The 19,548-nt window shown below is 33.4% G+C and overlaps 1 protein-coding gene across 1 annotated transcript in view; it reads left to right on the forward strand.

The window, feature by feature from the left end:
* LOC120888565 (ovostatin) overlaps positions 1-19,548 on the forward strand; it is a 60,111-nt gene that overhangs the window by 6,957 nt on the left and 33,606 nt on the right. Inside the window, exons 4-10 of the mRNA XM_078015864.1 lie at positions 6,675-6,727; positions 10,488-10,508; positions 11,099-11,267; positions 11,858-11,942; positions 14,114-14,228; positions 16,559-16,673; positions 18,376-18,485. Coding sequence (XP_077871990.1) covers positions 6,675-6,727; positions 10,488-10,508; positions 11,099-11,267; positions 11,858-11,942; positions 14,114-14,228; positions 16,559-16,673; positions 18,376-18,485 — 668 coding nt within the window. The remainder of the gene's footprint in view (positions 1-6,674; positions 6,728-10,487; positions 10,509-11,098; positions 11,268-11,857; positions 11,943-14,113; positions 14,229-16,558; positions 16,674-18,375; positions 18,486-19,548) is intronic.

Consider the following 19,548-nt stretch of genomic DNA (forward strand, 5'->3'; position numbering starts at 1 on the left):
TCTCTCTCTCTCTCTCTCAAAAAAAAAGAATTTCTTGAATCCTCTCATTTCTTCTTTGATTCATTCTTCACTTAAGAAAGTATTGTTCAATCTTCATGTGTTTGATTTCTATTATTTTTCTTACTTTTGGGTTCTAGTTTCATTCCATTATAACCCAATATGATGCATGGGATTGTATCAATTTGTTTGTGTTTGCTAAAACTTATATTGTGGTCTAGAATATGGTCTATTTTGGAAAAGATTCCATGAGTTTCTGAGAAGAAGGCAAATTCAGCTTTTTTAGAGTAAAATATCCTATAGGTGTATATTAGGTCCATTTGAATTATCAATGGTATTATTTAGGTTGGAAATATCTTTATTGACTGTTTTGATGACCTTTTTATTGAAGATAAGGATACGTTAAAATCATTCTGAACTAAATGTGCTTTTACCTTTTATATTATTTTTTCAGAGCATTTTAGCTTTCTTAAATATATTAAGAAAAATACAATTGTCTCTCAATATACAACGGGAATTGGTTCCAGGACCAATTATCAAACCTTATGGATGCTCACATTACTTATGAAATAACATACTATTTCTGGGCATGATGACTTATGCCTGTAATTCCAGTGACTTGGGAAGCTAAGGCAGGAGAATCAGAAATTCAAGCCCAACCTCAATGCAGTTTAGCAAGTCCTCAGCAACTTAGAGAGACTATGTTTCAATTTTTTTTAAAATAAAAGCACTGTGTATGTGGCACAGTGGTAAATATCCCTTGATTCTATATCTACCAAAATATAAAAATTTATAAATTGCATAGAATTTGCTTAGAAATTATACACATCCTCCTTACTTTAAATCATCCCTACATTACTTATTACTAATACATAGGTAGTGTTTATAAACAGCTGTCATACTGTGTTGCTTGGGGAATAATAACAAGAAAAAACTTTGTACATTTATACATGTTCATCACAGATACAATTGTTTTGTATGTGAGTATTTTTAATATCTGATTAGTTGAATCCATGGATTTAGAACTCATGAAATATATAGCCAGCTGTAATACCTTATCAGTTATTGTCCTCCAGGACATACTATTAGGATATATACTTACTCCAGGATATATACTATTTGGTATAATTATCATGTATGAACATGAATATGTTATAACTCTTTCTAGTTGTTTACCTATAATAGCACAAAAATCAGAGTAGCTACAATTGTTCTCAAGCTTCAGTGACTAAAATTAATTATTTAAGAAGTTTGTTAATCCCAGTGGCTCAGGAGGCTGAGACAGGAAGATCATGACTTCAAACCCAGCCTCAGCAAAAGCTAAACAACTCAGTGAGACCCTGTCTAAATAAAATACAAAATAGGGCTAGGGATATGGCTTAGTGGTCAAGTGCACCTGAGTTCAATCCCCAGTAAAATGCCCCCCATCAAAAAAAGTAGTTCGTTAAAAGTCCATTTTGCTCTGAAAGCAAGGAAAGATTTAAAATCTGTGTTTTAAAAATAAATTTTATAGGTATTTTCTTTTTCTGCTCAGGAGACAGAAAAATTGTTTTAGCACTGACCTGCTAGTTGACACTTGATCTTTGAGGTGGGCTTGAATAAGTTGGGTTTTTCTTAAATCACAGGCTTCTTAGGCATCAACATGCTGTGACTATGCAAAGCCCAAACAGAAGGAGGTGAAAAATACTGGCATTGTGGGAACTGAGATGTATGAGTATTTTCATCCCACACCCTTCCACTCCCCTTTCTCAGAAAAAGTCCAAGATCCAAGGCTCTTTTGATGTTTTGGTTTGTTTTTATGGTGTTAGATAGACCTTTGCCTACAGAGCAGTCAAAAACATGGGAGTTCACATCAGTGAGGGAAACAGAAGCACTAGATAAGAAAACCAAGGTATTGATCAGTGCTAAAATTTAGACAGCACCAACAGTTTTTGAACAAACACTATAAGTTTACTTGTGGTGGGTTTAGGCATGCTCAGGAGGAGGAAGATCCTATATAGTAGACACAAGCAAATGCCCAAGGAACGATCCTAGATTCTTGCTAAGAAGAATTGCAGAAGGCAGAGGTTGGTAAGGAAGCTACTACTTCAAACAGCATAGAAATGTAAAAACTTAATCAAAATGAATTTCTTTATTATTCTTATCCTATCTACTTTCTAATAAAGGACCTAATATGCACAGAAATGGTTTTTCTATACTGCATAAAATGAAGGTTGAGTATTAGACAATTAAAGGATATACAGTTTTTAAAAAGTCATTTGTATCTGAGATATAATGCTGTAACTGTTCCTGGTTTACTCATTATAGCAGTTCTTCTTTTATATAAAGTACATTGCCATATTAACTATGACCTTATGCTAAAACTTCAGGGCACATATGATTTGTTATAGCTTCCTATGTGACCACTATCTTCATTTTGATGCATATCTATTTCTCATTCTGTCTCCTTCTAAGAAATTACAGATTATGTGACATCAATTCAAACTAAAAATTTTACAAGAAGTTATTGATGACTGTCATAATAAATTTAATCATTTAAAACTCTTAAGAAAAGGTTTATAAATTAGCTACATGCATTTTTTTAACTTTGTATTTTCCAACTTTCAAATTTGGCCTTTATCTTCCATTGAAGTATCTTACCTTATTGTGATTAAAATCTTTAACCAGAATTATCTGGCTGGCTGAAAATTATGTACTTGTCTGACTGGGATTTTCCTGATTATTGTAATCACTTCTTACCAAACTTACCTCATATCAAAAAAAAAAAAAAGCAAAGAATTCTAACTCAGAAATTAGAAGTAAAGACAGGATGGCCATGTAACTTGTCTACTATCTCATAGGTAATTTGGACAGTAATTCGTAAAAAATTTAGAGCAGGTTCCAACTAGTATAATTTCAGATTGCAAATTCCTCCCAAAGCACAATTACCACCTGATTTTTGTTCCAAGAATTATGTAGTAAGAGTTTTATTTCATTTGTTTAAAATACTTCTCCTTCAAAACAAAACATTTTTGAACAAAGAGATTTTTATTATTTAAACATTAGGCTTAATATTATAATTCCCTTTTAAAGGTATATACTCATTAGTAAATCTTTAAAGATGTCAGGCATTTGAATAAAGGAAGAAATGAAACTAAAGTTTTTCCATTTCTGCTGGCAAGTGGGACCTGCATAAGCTTCAGGCCTCTGTGGCACAGAAATGTGCTATAGTTCTTAATGATGGGCCCCACTTCTATTATCTCACTCTTGACCTGCAATCCTAGCTTCCTAGGAGGTTGAGGTCTGCAGACTGTGAATGCCAGGGGTGGGGATAATGTGGGCTTCTTCGATGGGGCTTTAGCTCAGTTAGGTAAGGCTGCTGTGAGATACCGGGTCAGGTGTGCCCTGGCATACCACACCTCCAACTTGAGCTAGCATATTGGGCTACACTGGCCATGGTCAGTGCTCACTGCCCATGTTCCAGCTTGCCCAGGCCACTACTCTGCCACTCCACTAACCCACTGCTACTTCTCAGTGGGGATTAGTAGACTGGCTGTGTGGTGAGTGGCTAGGGAGCCATTCTAAAAAAAAAAAAAGTTCACAAAAAATCTGAAGATGAATTAATGTCCAAAAACAAAACTCTTAAGACTTAAGGAGAGAGTATTTTAAATAACTTACTAGTCCAGAGAAAATAGCAGCACACCCACTCACCAGAAAAGAAACTTATTCATTTATTATGTTTCTAGTGACAATCATCATCATCTTATGAAGAAGATTGACAGTTTGGCACTCTTTTGGCAATAAGTTTTTCCTAGAGGCATAAGTGAACAATGTCAAATTAAATTATATGACTGTTCAGTTTGGACCAGGTATCCATCCAGGTGACCAGTCCAGGATACAAGTTCACACAGAGTGGTGGTACTGTTAGAGATTCACTCTCTTAGATGTTCATACAAGAGAGGTATGGGATGGGCAGTTTTCCCCAGAGATATACACTCTAGTATTAAAAAAGAGCATTGAAGAAAATATTGCTTAACAAAGAAAAAATAAGGCACACATGATTCTAGCATGTAAGAAATAAGTTAAATAAGGAAATCAGTCTCTTTTTTTGAGAAGAAAAGAACTAAAGTTATTATAGACAGAAGTGACAGAAATAAAGATAGTGCTCTTAATGAAATAACACAGAGGGACATGCTAAATGGCTTCAGGTTAGGTGACACCATGGGGAGAGGCTAGAATGGAGGCTGGAAGGGAGGGGAGTTTAGAAGGGAGGTAAGGCTGGAGTTTTCTAGAGAGAAATATGTTACTTGCACATTAAGTTATTAAGACACACTTATTTTGCAATGGGAGGTTTTCTTCAGAGAAAAGATACGATTTAGTCTTCAGAGGGTTGCTTTTATGACTATAGAAGGATTAAGTAGTTTAGGGCAACTCCAATGGCAGAGATCCAGTTAGTGTATCTTGAAAGAGACCAAGAAAAAAAACTTGAATCTAATGTATGAAATATGATATGTCAAGAGCTTTGTAATGTTTTGAACAACCAATAAAAAGAATTTAAAAAAAAAGAAAAAGACCTTTATGTGTTGAATAAACTTAATGACAGACTAAAGGAGAAAACAGTGTCTAAATGGCAGTGCTAACAAGTGGGTGGAAGGATTGAGGCTAGAGGAAAATACTTGTTTAAGGTAATTGAGCAAAGGCTTCAGTAAAGTGAAGTTGTGCAATATGGGTGGGGAGAGTCATTCTGGGCAAGAGACAAGGGAAGCACAGTATTTCGCAAGTATATAGGGAGGTAACATTGGAAGAAATCCAGGATTTCTGATCTGAACACCTGTAGTTATAAAAATACCCTTTTATAAAATGTGAAAGAGTAGGACAAAAGTAAGTTTTAATGAGGAAATGGAGTTCATTTTTAACTGGTGATAATAGCTCAGTTAGTAGAGAGCTTGCCTCGAATGCTCAAAGCCCTGGGTTCAATCTCCAGCACCACCAAAAAAAAAAAAAAAGTATCAGTGGAGTTCATTTTTAGACACATTAAACACAAGATAGTTTTTAAACAACAAGGCAGATAAGTAGGCAAGTAGGAAGTATGTTTTATAAATCCTTAGGTTAGAAGAAAGGGTTGGCGCAGTGACTTTGGGGAGCCATCAACAGGAAATCACATTTAAAAGCATAAGACTTAATAAGATTGGGATTTCTCTGCCAGTTTATGACAGGTCCATGATATACACAGGCATTTTTTCTTTATCTTCATCACTGACAATAATCCAAGCACACACATATGAGTGATAAAATATATTCTCAATGAACATTTAAAAAATGAGTATGTGCATAAGTAAATTGAAATAAGAAGAGGATCAGTAGTCTGGAAGAATGAGATTAACAAAGCTGATCTCTAATTCAGTCTGAAAAAAACCCATTTAAAGGGCTTTAACCAGATGACAACATAGGGTTTTAACCATCTGACCCTATAAATGTATGGCTTTTTTCCCCAAAGTGCAATAGCATTGACCTATTGACACAAATTTTGACACCAATCTTCACTTTCCTTAAAAGGACCCCCATCCCATGGAGCATTTTAAAATGGTCTATGATATCTTTAGCTGGTAGAAAAGAATGCCATTAACTCATTGAAATTCTTTATATGATTTAAACAGACAATAGCTACTTGCTTTTTTTTTTAACAAATGACATCTAAAATACTTTCTCTTTAATTACAGAAAAAGGAAATTGTTTCATTGGAAGTGTAACTTTGGGAATTTGCTTACTCCCATTTTGGGTGCAGGAGGTATCAGAGATTGAACTCAGGAGCACTTGACCACTGAGCCACATCCCTAGCCCTATTTTGTATTTTATTTAGAGACAGGGTCTCACAGAGTTATAGGGTATCCCTTAGTTGCTTAGCATCTAACTTTTATTGAGGCTGGTTTTGAACTCGCAATCCTCCTGCCTCAGCAACTCCAGCCACTAAGATTATTGGTGAACACTAACACGTTCACTTATTCCCATTTTTAAGTCATGTGGATGATGAATTATTCCCATTAGAGAGACCTAAAGGGCAAAAGGTAACCTCAGTGCAGAAAAGAATTTGAAGGAACATTCTGTGAGGAAAATAGGGGCAAAAGAAAACACCTTTAAGCAGAATGAATTTCATTGACAGCACTGTAACATGGATTTGACAAGGGCCATCAGGCTAAGAACAGATAGGACATAAAAAAGAGTGGGAGAGTAGAGGGTCGTGCAGTTGCTTACACTGCATATTTTGGAAGAAGAGAATTAGTTAATGACCTATAGACAGGAAGAAAAAAGCCTACTTGAATTAAGTCCACACAGAATTTCTGGGATGAATTGTACAAGTAAGATAAAGTTAACTTATTGACTTGCCTCCTCTTTCTTTCATTATTTCAAGAAAGTTATTAAGCAACCTTGATCACATTTTATGATGGTACATGGGAGGAGAAAGTGCAGATGGAAGTAAAAGAATGAGAATGTCATTTTACTGAGCTCTTTCCTGAGTCTGCTTTAACAGTCCCAAGATCATAGCCTCTGTATTTGATTTGTATCACTTTGGATATATGTGTTTCTACTCATTACACTTTTGTGGTAGTCTCATGCTTTCTGATTCACCTAGGTTAACCCATTTAGGAGAAAAACTGGTATGACACTAATGATAAATACTGTTTTATTTCCTTCTTCAGTGATGATTCGAGTTATGTCTCTGGATGATTATTTGAAGCCTGTTGAGGAAATGGTAAGTTATACTTGGAAATATGTTGAGCATATACATAGTTCTGTTTCTCACAGAACTGTGAAAAACAAGAGATCAGACTTAAATTAATCTATGAAAAAGAAGAGATCAGACTTAAATTGTTAGTTCTGTGTTCCCATTAGTCAGTCTATGACCCATGGTATTCCTCACTTAGAATTAAAATGCTTCTTCATCTCCCTCATCCTCCTTCACTTCTCCTTTTCCCCCTACTCTTCCTCCTTCTTTCTTCTCTCCCTCCTGTTCATCGTCTTCCTCCTTTTTCTTCTCCTCTCTCTCTCTGTATCTCTCTCTTCCCCCTCTCTCTTTCTCCCTTTCCCTCGCCTCCCTCCCCATTCTCCCCCTCTTCCTCCCCCTCCTTCTCCCTATGTCTCTCTCTTTGATCAACAAAATAAATATATTTTCCAATTTCAAGCAGAATTCTATAATTCACTGAACTCCCACCACTATAAAGCACTGTGTTACGTAAACTGTTATCCAAAGATAGAGAAGATATAAATCATTGATTCCTCCCAAATGATTACATTAGAACTGAGTTTGTTGAGAAAGAACAAAAATTACCATAAGGAAAGTGGCATTAAAAACATAAAAGAAAATGAGTCATTGCATCCTTGGCATCTGGAAGAAAAGAATATGGCAGATCATAGGTTTTTAAATTATATAGTGGGTAAATTCTGTATTGAGTGAATGAGTATTATACAGCATGAATAACATTGTATAATGCTTGCATGAATGAATTTATAATGTATGAATGAAAGTATTATGGTTGCTTCATATTTTAAATTATCAAGAATGTTAAGTGAGTCTGCTTTAATAGTCCCAAGATCTTAGTCCCTATATCAAGAGAGGCATTAATTTAATTCACTTCCTCAGAATCAGATTCTGAGAGAAAAATGAAAGAATGAATTATTAAGGAAGTGCTTCTAGAGAATTCAATATGGGAGTTGTGGAAAGCAGGAAAGTGTGAGGGAAGAAGCCAAGCATGTGTGCAACTGGTTTCAGGCTAAGTCATCAGCCTGTTGGGCAGGAAGCTCCAGAACACGTGTTATAATTCAGAGTTTGTTCGATTTTTAGAAATATTTTCATATTCCAGCACCAGACAGTTGTTGGTTAGAGGCAGTCCCCTATGTAGAAATAACCTCCCAGGAACTTTCCCAGAGGCTCAATGACAGGGCTCTCAAGAAGTTCAAAAATAAATGCTGCTAGGAACAGAGCTCAGGGAAATTGGGGCTTTGCGCAAAGAACCAGAAAAAGTGATCTGATAGAGAGCATTGGCCACATCTGCTACAGGTGTCAGGGAGAGGTGAAGCTAAGACATTCCTTAAAAAACAGATAATCCAATGGTTAAATTAGGGATAGTAAGATATTTAGAAAGGGATTCGTGAGAACTAGCCATTCTGTTGTGATGTCCCACATTGACTCATCGACTGAGCAGTTACATCAAAGCTTGTTAAGCTTATAAAAGCTAAATAGATGGTTTCTCTGTAGGTTGACTATTTCTTTCTCCCTCCAAATAATCCTCATCCTTAAATAGTTAAGACATCATCTCTTCTAGTGAACATCTTTTTTCCCCATCTCCTATAGCCACAATAATCTTGTAGAATTGCTTCTTATTTTTTAACTTCTAGAACACTATACCTATTTTGAATGCCAAAAAATTATTTTAGTAATTTCAATCCTAAATCACTTCTAGGAGACACCAAGTGCTTCCTGTTCTCCTTGGTTCAAGGTTGGAAGTTATTTTGTTTTTAAGGATGCTTTTCTTTTCTTTAAACAAAGCAGCAAATATTTCTACTGCAATCATTGAGTCAAAGATAACTAGCCTTGACTAGAAGGACCATGGAAAAGTGCTGGGTCCCCTGAAAATCTGAGGGACTCTCTTGTTAGGATCTTCCACCAGTATTGTTTGTTTGTATTGTCAATAAAACCAAATATTATTATCTTATTTCCACATTTAGTAATTATTGCATTTACATGAAGCAAATAGAATCAATTAATTCTTCTTCAAATATTGGTCACAGAAAATAATATCATTTGTATCAGTCATTTCTGGGAAAGATTCTATGGCATAGCAAATAGCATTCACTTTTGTACTGAGATCAAAATTAATGTAGCCTTTCCAAAAATGGTGATGATTGGAAGATTACATTTTGTGTGTTTTCAGACCAATTTTTCTAAGGTCAACCACTATTTCAGTATCATATTCCATTTAAATAAGTGACTCAATATATGGTTCCTTCTACAAGATCAGGAATTCGTAGTAATTTTGATGACAATTACCAAAACATAGTAGTGATATAATTATCAAACAGACAAAGATATAAAGCATGCACCTAATTTCTCCTTCCCAGTCTTCTTTTCCTTCATTCAGAAGGTGACATGAAGATGGTCTTGGTCCTGGGCTGGTTGTGCAGATTAATTTTTTACTAGAGAAGATTCAACTCCATTTCAATCTTCGTTTTTGAAGAAAACCAGCATTTTAGAACAATGATATCATACTTTTACTTGATTTTTGCATACTAGTTTTGTGAAGTAGTCTATTCTTAGTAAAAACTAGTAATAAAGATTTTAAGTATTAAACACAATGAAAGTCATCTGCACTGGAAGCATCACAAATAGTTTTTAAAAAAGAGATAGTACTCTAACTTTGACCCTCATTATTAGAATTTGGTCCAAGTGGCCAACCTCTCCCTATGCCACCTATGGATAAGAGTTATTTATTTCTCTCCTGTGAGGAGATCCCATGAGAAGATCTGTCTCCCTTAATATTTGAGTTAATAACACAGTAGTAGTTATCTTCAACACCATCCTGACATTTCATCAAAGAAACCCATTTTATGATTCTATAATACAAATAGATACCCCGATTCTGCTCCTTTATTTTTCAGTTCTAAGAATTCCAAAAGCTATGGATCCTGTTTGTATTTCTCTACATGTATGTTTTATCATTTTATTAGATTTATCATGTTTTACAGTTTGTAGGGAGTAGCACTTTGTTTTGAGGGGTGGATAAAGAAGCTTAGGCAGCTGTTTTAACTTACCCCTTCGCCTGTTCACATCTGTCCCATGGATTCTAAATTACAGGCTTCTTGGTTTTAGTGTCCTGAGAGATTGCACTAAGAGATGAAAAGCAAACGGTTGACTTTGTGGGTCTAGGGGGGGCAGAGAATGGTATGCACTAGTGAGAACTGTGGGGCTGTGCAAACAGATGCAGGAAGGCAAAGGAGAGAAGACCCCGGGGGCCAGATTTAGAACAAATGCCTAAGATTATTTACTCAACTTATACAGAAAAAAAAAAGCATAAAGAAAAATTAAACATTTAAGATAAATAATATACAACTTAAATGATCAAAGTATTTCAGAAACCAACCAGCAGTGTAAAACATTGTCACTGCTAGATTGAAGACTGGCCATGGATTGTCCATAAGGAAGTAAATCATAAGGTCAGAGAAGTTTTTTATATTATGTTGGAAAGACCTAAGGACAGGGTTGCTTGCTGAGAATGCACGGTGTGCATTTGTGAAAGCAAGAAGTCAATGAAAATTCTTGGAAACTATGAGACAGTTTCAATATACACAATAGACATTCAGACTTTCAGTCAGAAATTAATGCTTGAGTTTTCTTAAATTATCTGCTTATGTACACTTACTTATTCAATAATAGTTTTATAATTAACCTCTGTACTCAGTGATTAAAAATCAATCTTGAGAGTTCATATATTAACATTATTTTATTTTTATTTCAGTATCCAGTAATCACCCTCAAGGTAAGGTAACTGCAAGTTTAAGAGGGTTAATTTTCCACCTCAGTTTTAGACCATCTCCTCAAACCTCAGTATTAAAAGGCAGTTGGCGGGGAACATTATCTATTTTAATTGGTAAGAAATTATTTAGTTTGTGTAACCATCCTCAAGAGAATAGAAATAAGATTTTTTTCCTTCTCTTTGATTTAAATTCACATCTATTTTTAATATGACAGGAAGCCAGTATAATTCATTTAACACTTATTGAATGTGTCTAAAAGTGCACTGGGGTCAAAATATAGTTCACCTATAAGAACTGAAATTTTGATGCAGAAAACAGCTGTAACAAAATAATAATTCTAGAGATATGATAATTGAATCCCCAGTACTACAAAAATAAAAAAATAAATACAGACATAAAAATATACTAAATGCTCTGATATATAGAGATATGAATCCATGCCAAACAACAATCGCTTCTCCATGGTGAATCATTTAAGACTTGTGTTTTAAATCGGCAGATTAGAATTTTAAGAACTAGGAAGTTACTTGATGAAACATTATGATGAATGAAAAATCCAAAATGCAACACAATATTCGTTATTCCTCCTCAGGACCCACAGGGTAATCACATACAACGGTGGGTTAATGAGAAGGCTGTGAAAGGCGTGCTACCACTCTCCTTCCAGTTAATCCCGGAGTCCATCCTAGGATGGTATGAGATCACCGTGGAGATGGGCTCTGGAAACAAAGAATACCACTCTTTCTCTGTGGAAGAATATGGTAAACATGCAGCTACAAAAATATGATATATTAATCAGAAAAAATGTAAAACTATCCATTTTTCCAAAGGCCTGTACTTAGTAATTGTGCATCTCTGAAGCTTTCCTCCAAATGGTCACACATTTTTCTGTTGACCTAGGATGTCTATTCTATTTTTCTTTCATGATGTCTAGAACTGAATTTATATGAGGGTTTCTGGTATGTTCACTTTATTTTTTGGCTATATTTATGATTTGAAGCATTTTTATAAAAGGAAAGGAATTCACATTAGCTATGTAAGGAGGAGTGCTGCTTGTAGGATTTCAGTAAATCATCATAAAATTTCATAATGATATCATTATTCTCATTTTACAGATGAAGAAATTGAGGCACACTTACCCAAAATCAATATTTCAGAAGTTATGGATTTGGAATTCACACTCACATTTTCCTATTCAATTTCAAAGTCCAGCTCCATGTACTTCTGCATCTTCCTAACACTCTTAATTAACAACAAATATCAGCAAAGAACCATGGATTATAAAAGGGGAAAATTGCTTTATATGAATGCCTTATATTCATAAGGTTGCCTTTTTTCTTTTTATGAACAGTGTTACCCAAATTTCAAATGACTGTGGATGCACCAGGAAACATCTTAATTGTGGACTCTGAATTCAAAGTTAATGTCTGTGCTTTGTAAGTACAAATTGTACACAATAAAATGATGTATTAATGGAAATACAATAGAGTGTAGAAGGTAGCTAAAAAGAAGCACAATAAAAAAAATGATGGAAGACAAAGGAAAAGGACAATATAAAATTACCTTGCTGATTTTACTTCAAATAATGTAAAATGTAATTACATCAATAATTATTGGAATATGACATGTTTGACTACTGATTACTGTCTTACAACATAACACATTGTTTTATACCATCCAATGCAGTATCTACTGAGTGGCCCTTTGTGGGTAATTATATTCCAACAAATTAAATAAAATTAAACATTCCAATCCCTCACTTGCACTAGCCACATTACATGTAACCAGTGGATGCTGATTTGGATAGTGTGAATGTACAATGTCATAAGAACTAGGAAGTTACTTGATGAAATATTATGATGAATGAAAAATCCAAAATGTAACACATTAATGTGCTCCCACATTAATGTATATTAAAGCATACTTTGCACATCCTAATATTGCACCAAACACAATGTAGTAATCAATGACTTTTAGATAATACTGGCATGATTTAAGAGGGAGGGGAAAGCTTCACATAATGGTTGCACCCCACTATTTTTTTTAAAAAAATACCATAAAATCTGCAGTGATTATGTGGTGATATATGGCATTCCCATTTCAAAAGAGCTCTGCTGGTATTATCTTGTGTTTACTCTGACTTCTTGATGAAAGCTCTTCTTATATTACATGATTAGAAAAGAAAAGCATAGGTCAAAATTTACCATAAAGAAAACTGCCATAAGATCTCAAATTGCTCCTGGGCAATCCTGGTACACTGTGTGGAGGATATCAAGGGCAGACAAGGACTTGGAGGGCACATAACAAGATGCTCAGTTGGTATATGGCAGTGGTAATAGCCAGAGAGTTAAATAATTTTCTCCCTCCCTTTGTCACTAAATAAACAGTTGGCAGAATTTTCATAAACTAGCAAAGACAGCAAGAATGCAAACATCAATTTATTTTATTATAACTTGTAATTTCTAATTATAAACAGAGTTTCTGCTTGTGTTCACCCTACACTGGAAATTTAGGATGGTAAAGAAGGGATGTGGCTATCTTGAGTGTAACCTCCAGAGTAGGAGGAGAAATAAAGGTCAGGAAAGTTTCATTGTACTTGGATTACAGAGGCAGACAAGTACTGGGCAAGTACCTATGAGAAATGGAAATCCTAAGAGCCCAGATGTCTATTACGTTCCTGCGATTCTTGTCTGTGACATTTTTGCTGGAGAAACATTGCAATTAAGTGTGATAAGGCTCTCTGGGAAAAGCCAACTGGAAAGCATAAAACATAAGTATAAATAAGTAAGTAGTTGAAGATTCTAACAATTTTAAATCATAGCACTAAGCTAAAAAATTGAGCAATTTATACCTGGAAAAATAATTGAAGATCATCCATAATAAAAGCTTAGAAATAAATATGACTGAGTCAATAGTGTACCTTTAAAATTAATCAAAGGCCTTAAAATTCAGCATATTGATTGATACAGTAAGAATATATAATATATATATGTATATATACTGACTGAAAGAATGGATGGTGCTGAAGGGAGAATTAGTGACTTGGAAAATGAAATTGAGGAATTATAAAATGTAGTTCAGAGGATCTACCATTATTTCTTATAGACAATTTTGTTGTTTTCAACCTATTGCTTGAATTTTTAATAATGAGAATTTATTTGTGTACTTAGATATAAATAAAAATAAATATAATTTGATTTAAAAGCAAAGTCCATAAGAATAATAAATGCTCATATACAATATTTTGGAAACACAAAAATACTAAAAGAAGTAAAGTACTATCCTAAGAAATAAAACAATCAATGTTCATTGTATACTTTTCCCTTATTATTATTTTTCTTCATTTATACTGTATTTTAGTGACTTACATAAATGAATTCTACATGTTGTCTGTTTTGATCATTTTAATTAAAATATATGTTGGCCCAAAGTGATCAGTTCAGTTTTAGTCAATACCATTATTTAGATTTACTCCAGAAAATAAAATGTAAGATAATTTGTTGTGGCAGTGATGGTTTAAGGCACTAAAAATCTTTCAAACAATCCTATGCAAACTAATTATACTATTGATTTTTATGGTTGTATTCTTGTTATATCATTTTATTAGATACACCTATGGCAAACCTGTGGAGGGGAAAGTTCACCTTAGTGTATGCAGGGCATCTACTTTTTATGGTACTTGTGGACCTCTCAATTCACTCTGTAAAAACTTTACTCTTCAGGTAAGAGGCACATCTGCAAAATCATAAATAACTGTGCATTAACCTTATGACCTCAGCTTCCATTTACCTTCCTTTCTTCTTGTTTCTCTCTTTAGAATTAAAAATTATACTTCTCTTCTATATACCTATTTCCATTTTTAAAATTTCTATTGTTTTTTCTTGCTAATTTATCATGTTCTATTAAATGACAAAACACAGATTGTATTACTGGAAAGCTCTAGAGTAAATTTTGATTAATTAAAAATGAATTTGGTTCCATATTAAAATCTGTACTCTAACAATGTACTACATGGGATATATCTTTCACTTTATATTTTCTAGATATAGTCAGAGAGATATGTGTTTTCAAGATTATTAGATGGGTGATTTTTTTTTCTCAATCTTTCCTCATTGGAATTGGGTGTTTACAGTATTTCCAGATGGTACATATAACAGGCGGAGTTCTTATCTGCTAACAAGAGGAATTGACTTTTCCAAACTTCTAAGGGGAGGAATTTCCTGAAAAGATTCAAGTAAAACTTGAGAACCAGCATCAGAAAATTGACCCAACAAAGCCAGGATATGGCAAGGACTTCAATTATAATTATGCCAGAGTTTGACTTGTTAATACACAACTGCTACTTACATCTCTGTATCACAAATAGCAGCACACCCACACACATGTACTATACATACACACACATTATATATTTCTATTATTTATAGAGAAGAATTTTTGATTAAAAATATTTGTGAATCCTCTGGTTCTTAAGTTTAAAAGTTGAATTTGGACAATAAACAATAAAACAGTAATAATTATAATAGCTAACATATTATGGTTGTGTCAAATGCTAGGATTAAGTAGTTCATATACATTTCACTATTAAAACAACTGTATATGTATAGTACTGTTATTATCACTCATCTACAGATGAATGGATTTAAGTAGGGAGAAGCTTAAGTATATTGCATGATGTCAAATGTATATATTAGTAGCATTGCTCTATCCTTAGGCATTTCAGAGGCTACAGAATTTTCTCCATTTATTTATTCAATATTGAGTTCTTTTAATATATAAACATTATTTTGTTTAGAAGCTCCAGTGTTAAACCACATAGACCTGGTCCTGTCCTCATGGGGCTTGCTTTTTATGAAGTGGTCATTGTCTTTATTAGATGCACACTCAGGAAAAAGAATGAACCAATATAGGCCAAGAACATGGGGGTGGATAGATCCCAAAATGAATTACAAAGAAGCTTATGTTATGTAGATGCCCTTCAGAAGATTTGAGAGATCTTTAAATTTAAAATACAGCAGGAGTGTAGACTAAATGATTTACCTGACTGCTAACCTTTAACTCTAATGAAATTTACCTGGACCTTTAAGATTGTGGAACTGTGAGAAGCAGCATGTGATTCTGGTTTGGTATGATTTCTCTTGTTTTGGTGATGCTATGGGTCCAACTCAGGGCCTCACATATGCTAAGCATAAAATGGCATAGGATTTTAACCTGCCACTCAAGGACCTAGCTTCCTGATCTCAAGATGAAGGAGTACAACAACAGCTCAGTTGTCCTGTAATAATCTACTAATCTATGAACGCATTTCATCACCACCCTAAATACCTTTGAAATATTTTCAATTCCTTCTGTTTAACCATTTCCTAATTATGACATTTAAAAAAGTCCCCAATGAGGCATTCTAAGTTGACCAAATAGACACTGAGACAAATTCAAAGAATCTAATAAGAATAATACCTACCATTTACTAAATGTTCACTAAGTACCAGGCACTATGCTAACCACTTTACAGCAATATGTCTGTAACATCTTGTTTTATACCAAGTAGCAAGTTATAGAACCAATATTAAAATCACGTGTTTGACTCAAAAGCCTATGTCCTTAACTGCCATATAAATTTTAATTCAATAAATATTCAAGGCATAGTAACCACAAAACATAAAGCACAGTTTCAAAACTGAAAAGGAATATGGTTGAAATTAACAAAATTGCAATATCACATCTGAGTAAATGTGATCAGATTTAGATGTGTTAGCTTATAGATTAACAAAGTAATACTGCCAGGAGTGTTCGGTTTAACTCATATTCTCTTTAACTCAGAATTGTGAGAGTTGATATTTGTTAAAAATTCAGATGAAGTCAGAGTTAAATACATGAATTGAAATTTTAAAGCATATAAACACAATGAATTATTTTATAAAGTTCAAATTTGAGTAAAACATTTCTCTTAACGTTGCTTCCTGTAGGTTACATATTTTTTTCCAAAACTGGTATTTCTTATAGTCTTTAAAATTTGACTTATCTTTTATTATTACATTCATTAATGTTTCAGATGGGGAAAGATGGCTGTGTCTCCCAGCTTATAAACACAGATGCTTTTGAGTTAAACCGGGAAGGATACCGGAGTTACTTTGAAGTACACGTTCTTGTCACAGAAAGTGGAACAGGTAATGTTCCTTAAACAGTAAGACCCCAGTCGATAACATTTTCCTATTTGAACTATTATCTACTAAGGTTAATTTCACAATGTTAATATGTTAATATAGTCATTTTTGCATAGGATATGTTACCAATTTTTTAGATCCAAACTCTGTTTCTTATTTTAATCATAAGGTTTTAGACACCTATTGATGGATGGATAAATATTACTTTCAAATGAGACTAAAGTAGAATTCAAAATGCTAGTGTATTAGCATATAAAGGGAAGATCTGTTTTGAATATTGGTATATTCCCTTTCCTTAATCATTGCAATATGTAACTGAGAAATATAGTGGTTGATTGTAAAATTTTGGGGGGAGCATAGAATCAAAACAAGGGAAGTAGAATATAGTTTTTTGAGAATATCACCAAACCTCTGAAAAGAAATTCAATGAAATATCTTTAACCCACAACCAGGAATATATTTCTAATGACTTATTTTTTCTCTCTCTGATGCAGTATATTTCTCCCTCTTTATTAAATAGAAAGTGATAAATTCTTTTTCTTGAAATGGTCCTGTTCTAACCATTTCCTTTCTGTTAAAATAGACTTTCTTTAACTCACCTATGTGATATATCAGTAAAAATTTCTGTCCATGATATCTTAAATACTAATATACTTCAATCCATATTCAAAGTTTTAGAGATATCTATCAATCACATCCATGTCACAGGAAATCCATGTCCTGTGACACATCTGTCACAGGAAATTCAAGTAATAAATAAAAATTTAATGGATAATTAAATACATTTGTCACATTAAAAAATAAATAATGAAAGGATAGCTAACTAAATGATAACATACATTTATGGCTACAATATTATGCACCATTAAAAAAACTAGGTTTTTAGAAAGGTATCAAAACCTCAAAATAATGTTTAAAAACATAATGTCAAACTACATATTTTTTACAATGCAGATAAATATATATATTTACACACAACTACATTATTATAAATGATAATTTAAAGGCTAAAAAACTTGCAGAAAATAGTCTACTTGTTAAATTTTGTTTTCTTTGGCATGTTTTAAAATTTGCATTATCTTCTTAAAAGTTTAAAATTTTTAATAATATACATATATTACCTCTCTTACTATAAATAGATTAAAATGTATGTTTTAAGCAGGGATATTTTGAAATAAAAGTTTCAAACCATTACTGATGAATAATAAGAAAACAACTGGGCATAGTGGCACAAGCCTATAATCCCTTTTAAGGCTTGGGAGGCTAAGGCAAGAGGATCCAGAATTCAAAGTCATCCTCAGCAAAAGTGAGGTGCTAAGCAATTCAGTGAAACCCTGTCCATAAATAAAATACAAAATAGGGCTGGGGATGTGGCTCAGTGGTCGAGTGCCCCTGAGTTCAATCCCCAGTACCCCCCAAAAAAGAATAATCAGAAATCAGTGACGTTAATCCATCATGAAATACTAGTAAATGAATTGAACAGTGTATAAAGCGCAAGAGCACTGGTCAAGAATGATAAGCTTTTTTTGCTTTTCCCATCTTTACTAATTTACTTTTAAAAACTTCTGAAACAATAACATGTATTAAAACTGCATAGAAAAAGTGAACTATTATAAAGAATAGTGACATTTTGAGATTTTTTTTCTATAGTTCTGTTTGGCTATATTTTGAGGATATTTTCCTAATAATACTTAATTTACTGCAGGCATACAGCTTACAAAACTCATGTATATAAACATAGACTCATCAATGGTGAATATTAGATTTGAAAATATGGAGACAATCTACAAACAGGGACTCCCTTATTTGGGCCAGGTAAGAGAAGTGATAACTTCTTTACTTTCTTATTCATTTATTCCCTCATCTATCTTTCACTTATTTGTTCATTCATTCATTCATCTATCCAACAGCTCTTTTCTGAGAAATTACAATATTAGAAACTCTGTGTTAAGCTTTGTAGGATGATTTATTCTGTTAGTTTTCACAGACCCATCTTGGTTTACGCCTTTTATGAAGTGGTAACTGTTAACACTGTCCCGTTTCACACACAAGTGTCCCTGATTGAAAAATAAATTGTTTATTCTGCATCAGTATTAGGATTAAAAAAAGAAAAGCACTACTATTTGCCTTTGAGGGTTTTATAGCTCACAGAAAATAGACATTAAACAAATAATTTTATAAACAATGAATGAACTATAGTCATGGGTGCTCTGTCAGTGAAATACTGACCATTTAGTAACTGTTCTACATTAGGGAATTAGCAAACCATACTCCTTGGGCAAAAGCCAAGAGAGTCCCACCTTTCTATAGCCAGTGATTTGGAGCGGTTTATCATTTTTTAAAGATTATAAAAACAACCAAAGGACATGAGAAAGAAACAATATTTGGCCCCATAAAGTTTACCATATGATCCTTTATAGAAAATTTGCTAAACTCTGGACTAAATAGTCATAGAAAGTTTCTCTAAGGAAGTGATATTTAAGTTGATACAAGAACACTAATAAAGTATTGCAAAAGTGAGTTACTGGACTAGATCTTACAGAGAAGTTTTCTCAAACTTGATCCTGTGTTAGAATCACCCAGAGGGCTTGGGAAACAAATGTCAGTAACAACCATTTTATGAATAAATTTAGATTAAAGTTTGGCTTTGGCAAATAGATAATTTAATATATGATAATTTCATTTACTAAGCAGCCATTGAGTATATGCTAACAATTTTCTCTCCTTTATCTCAATGCATTTTTGTTTGAAATGTTTCCATGTTCTGTTACTTAATATGTAAAGTTGAGGATTATTATACCTTCAAGGAATAAAATTACTTTTCAAATATGAAATAATTTTCTCTGGACTGGCGAGTTTCCCTCAAACATTGTCATCA

This window comes from Ictidomys tridecemlineatus, chromosome 6 (assembly GCF_052094955.1).
Source record: "Ictidomys tridecemlineatus isolate mIctTri1 chromosome 6, mIctTri1.hap1, whole genome shotgun sequence".
In the NCBI taxonomy this organism is placed as follows: Eukaryota; Metazoa; Chordata; class Mammalia; order Rodentia; family Sciuridae; genus Ictidomys; species Ictidomys tridecemlineatus.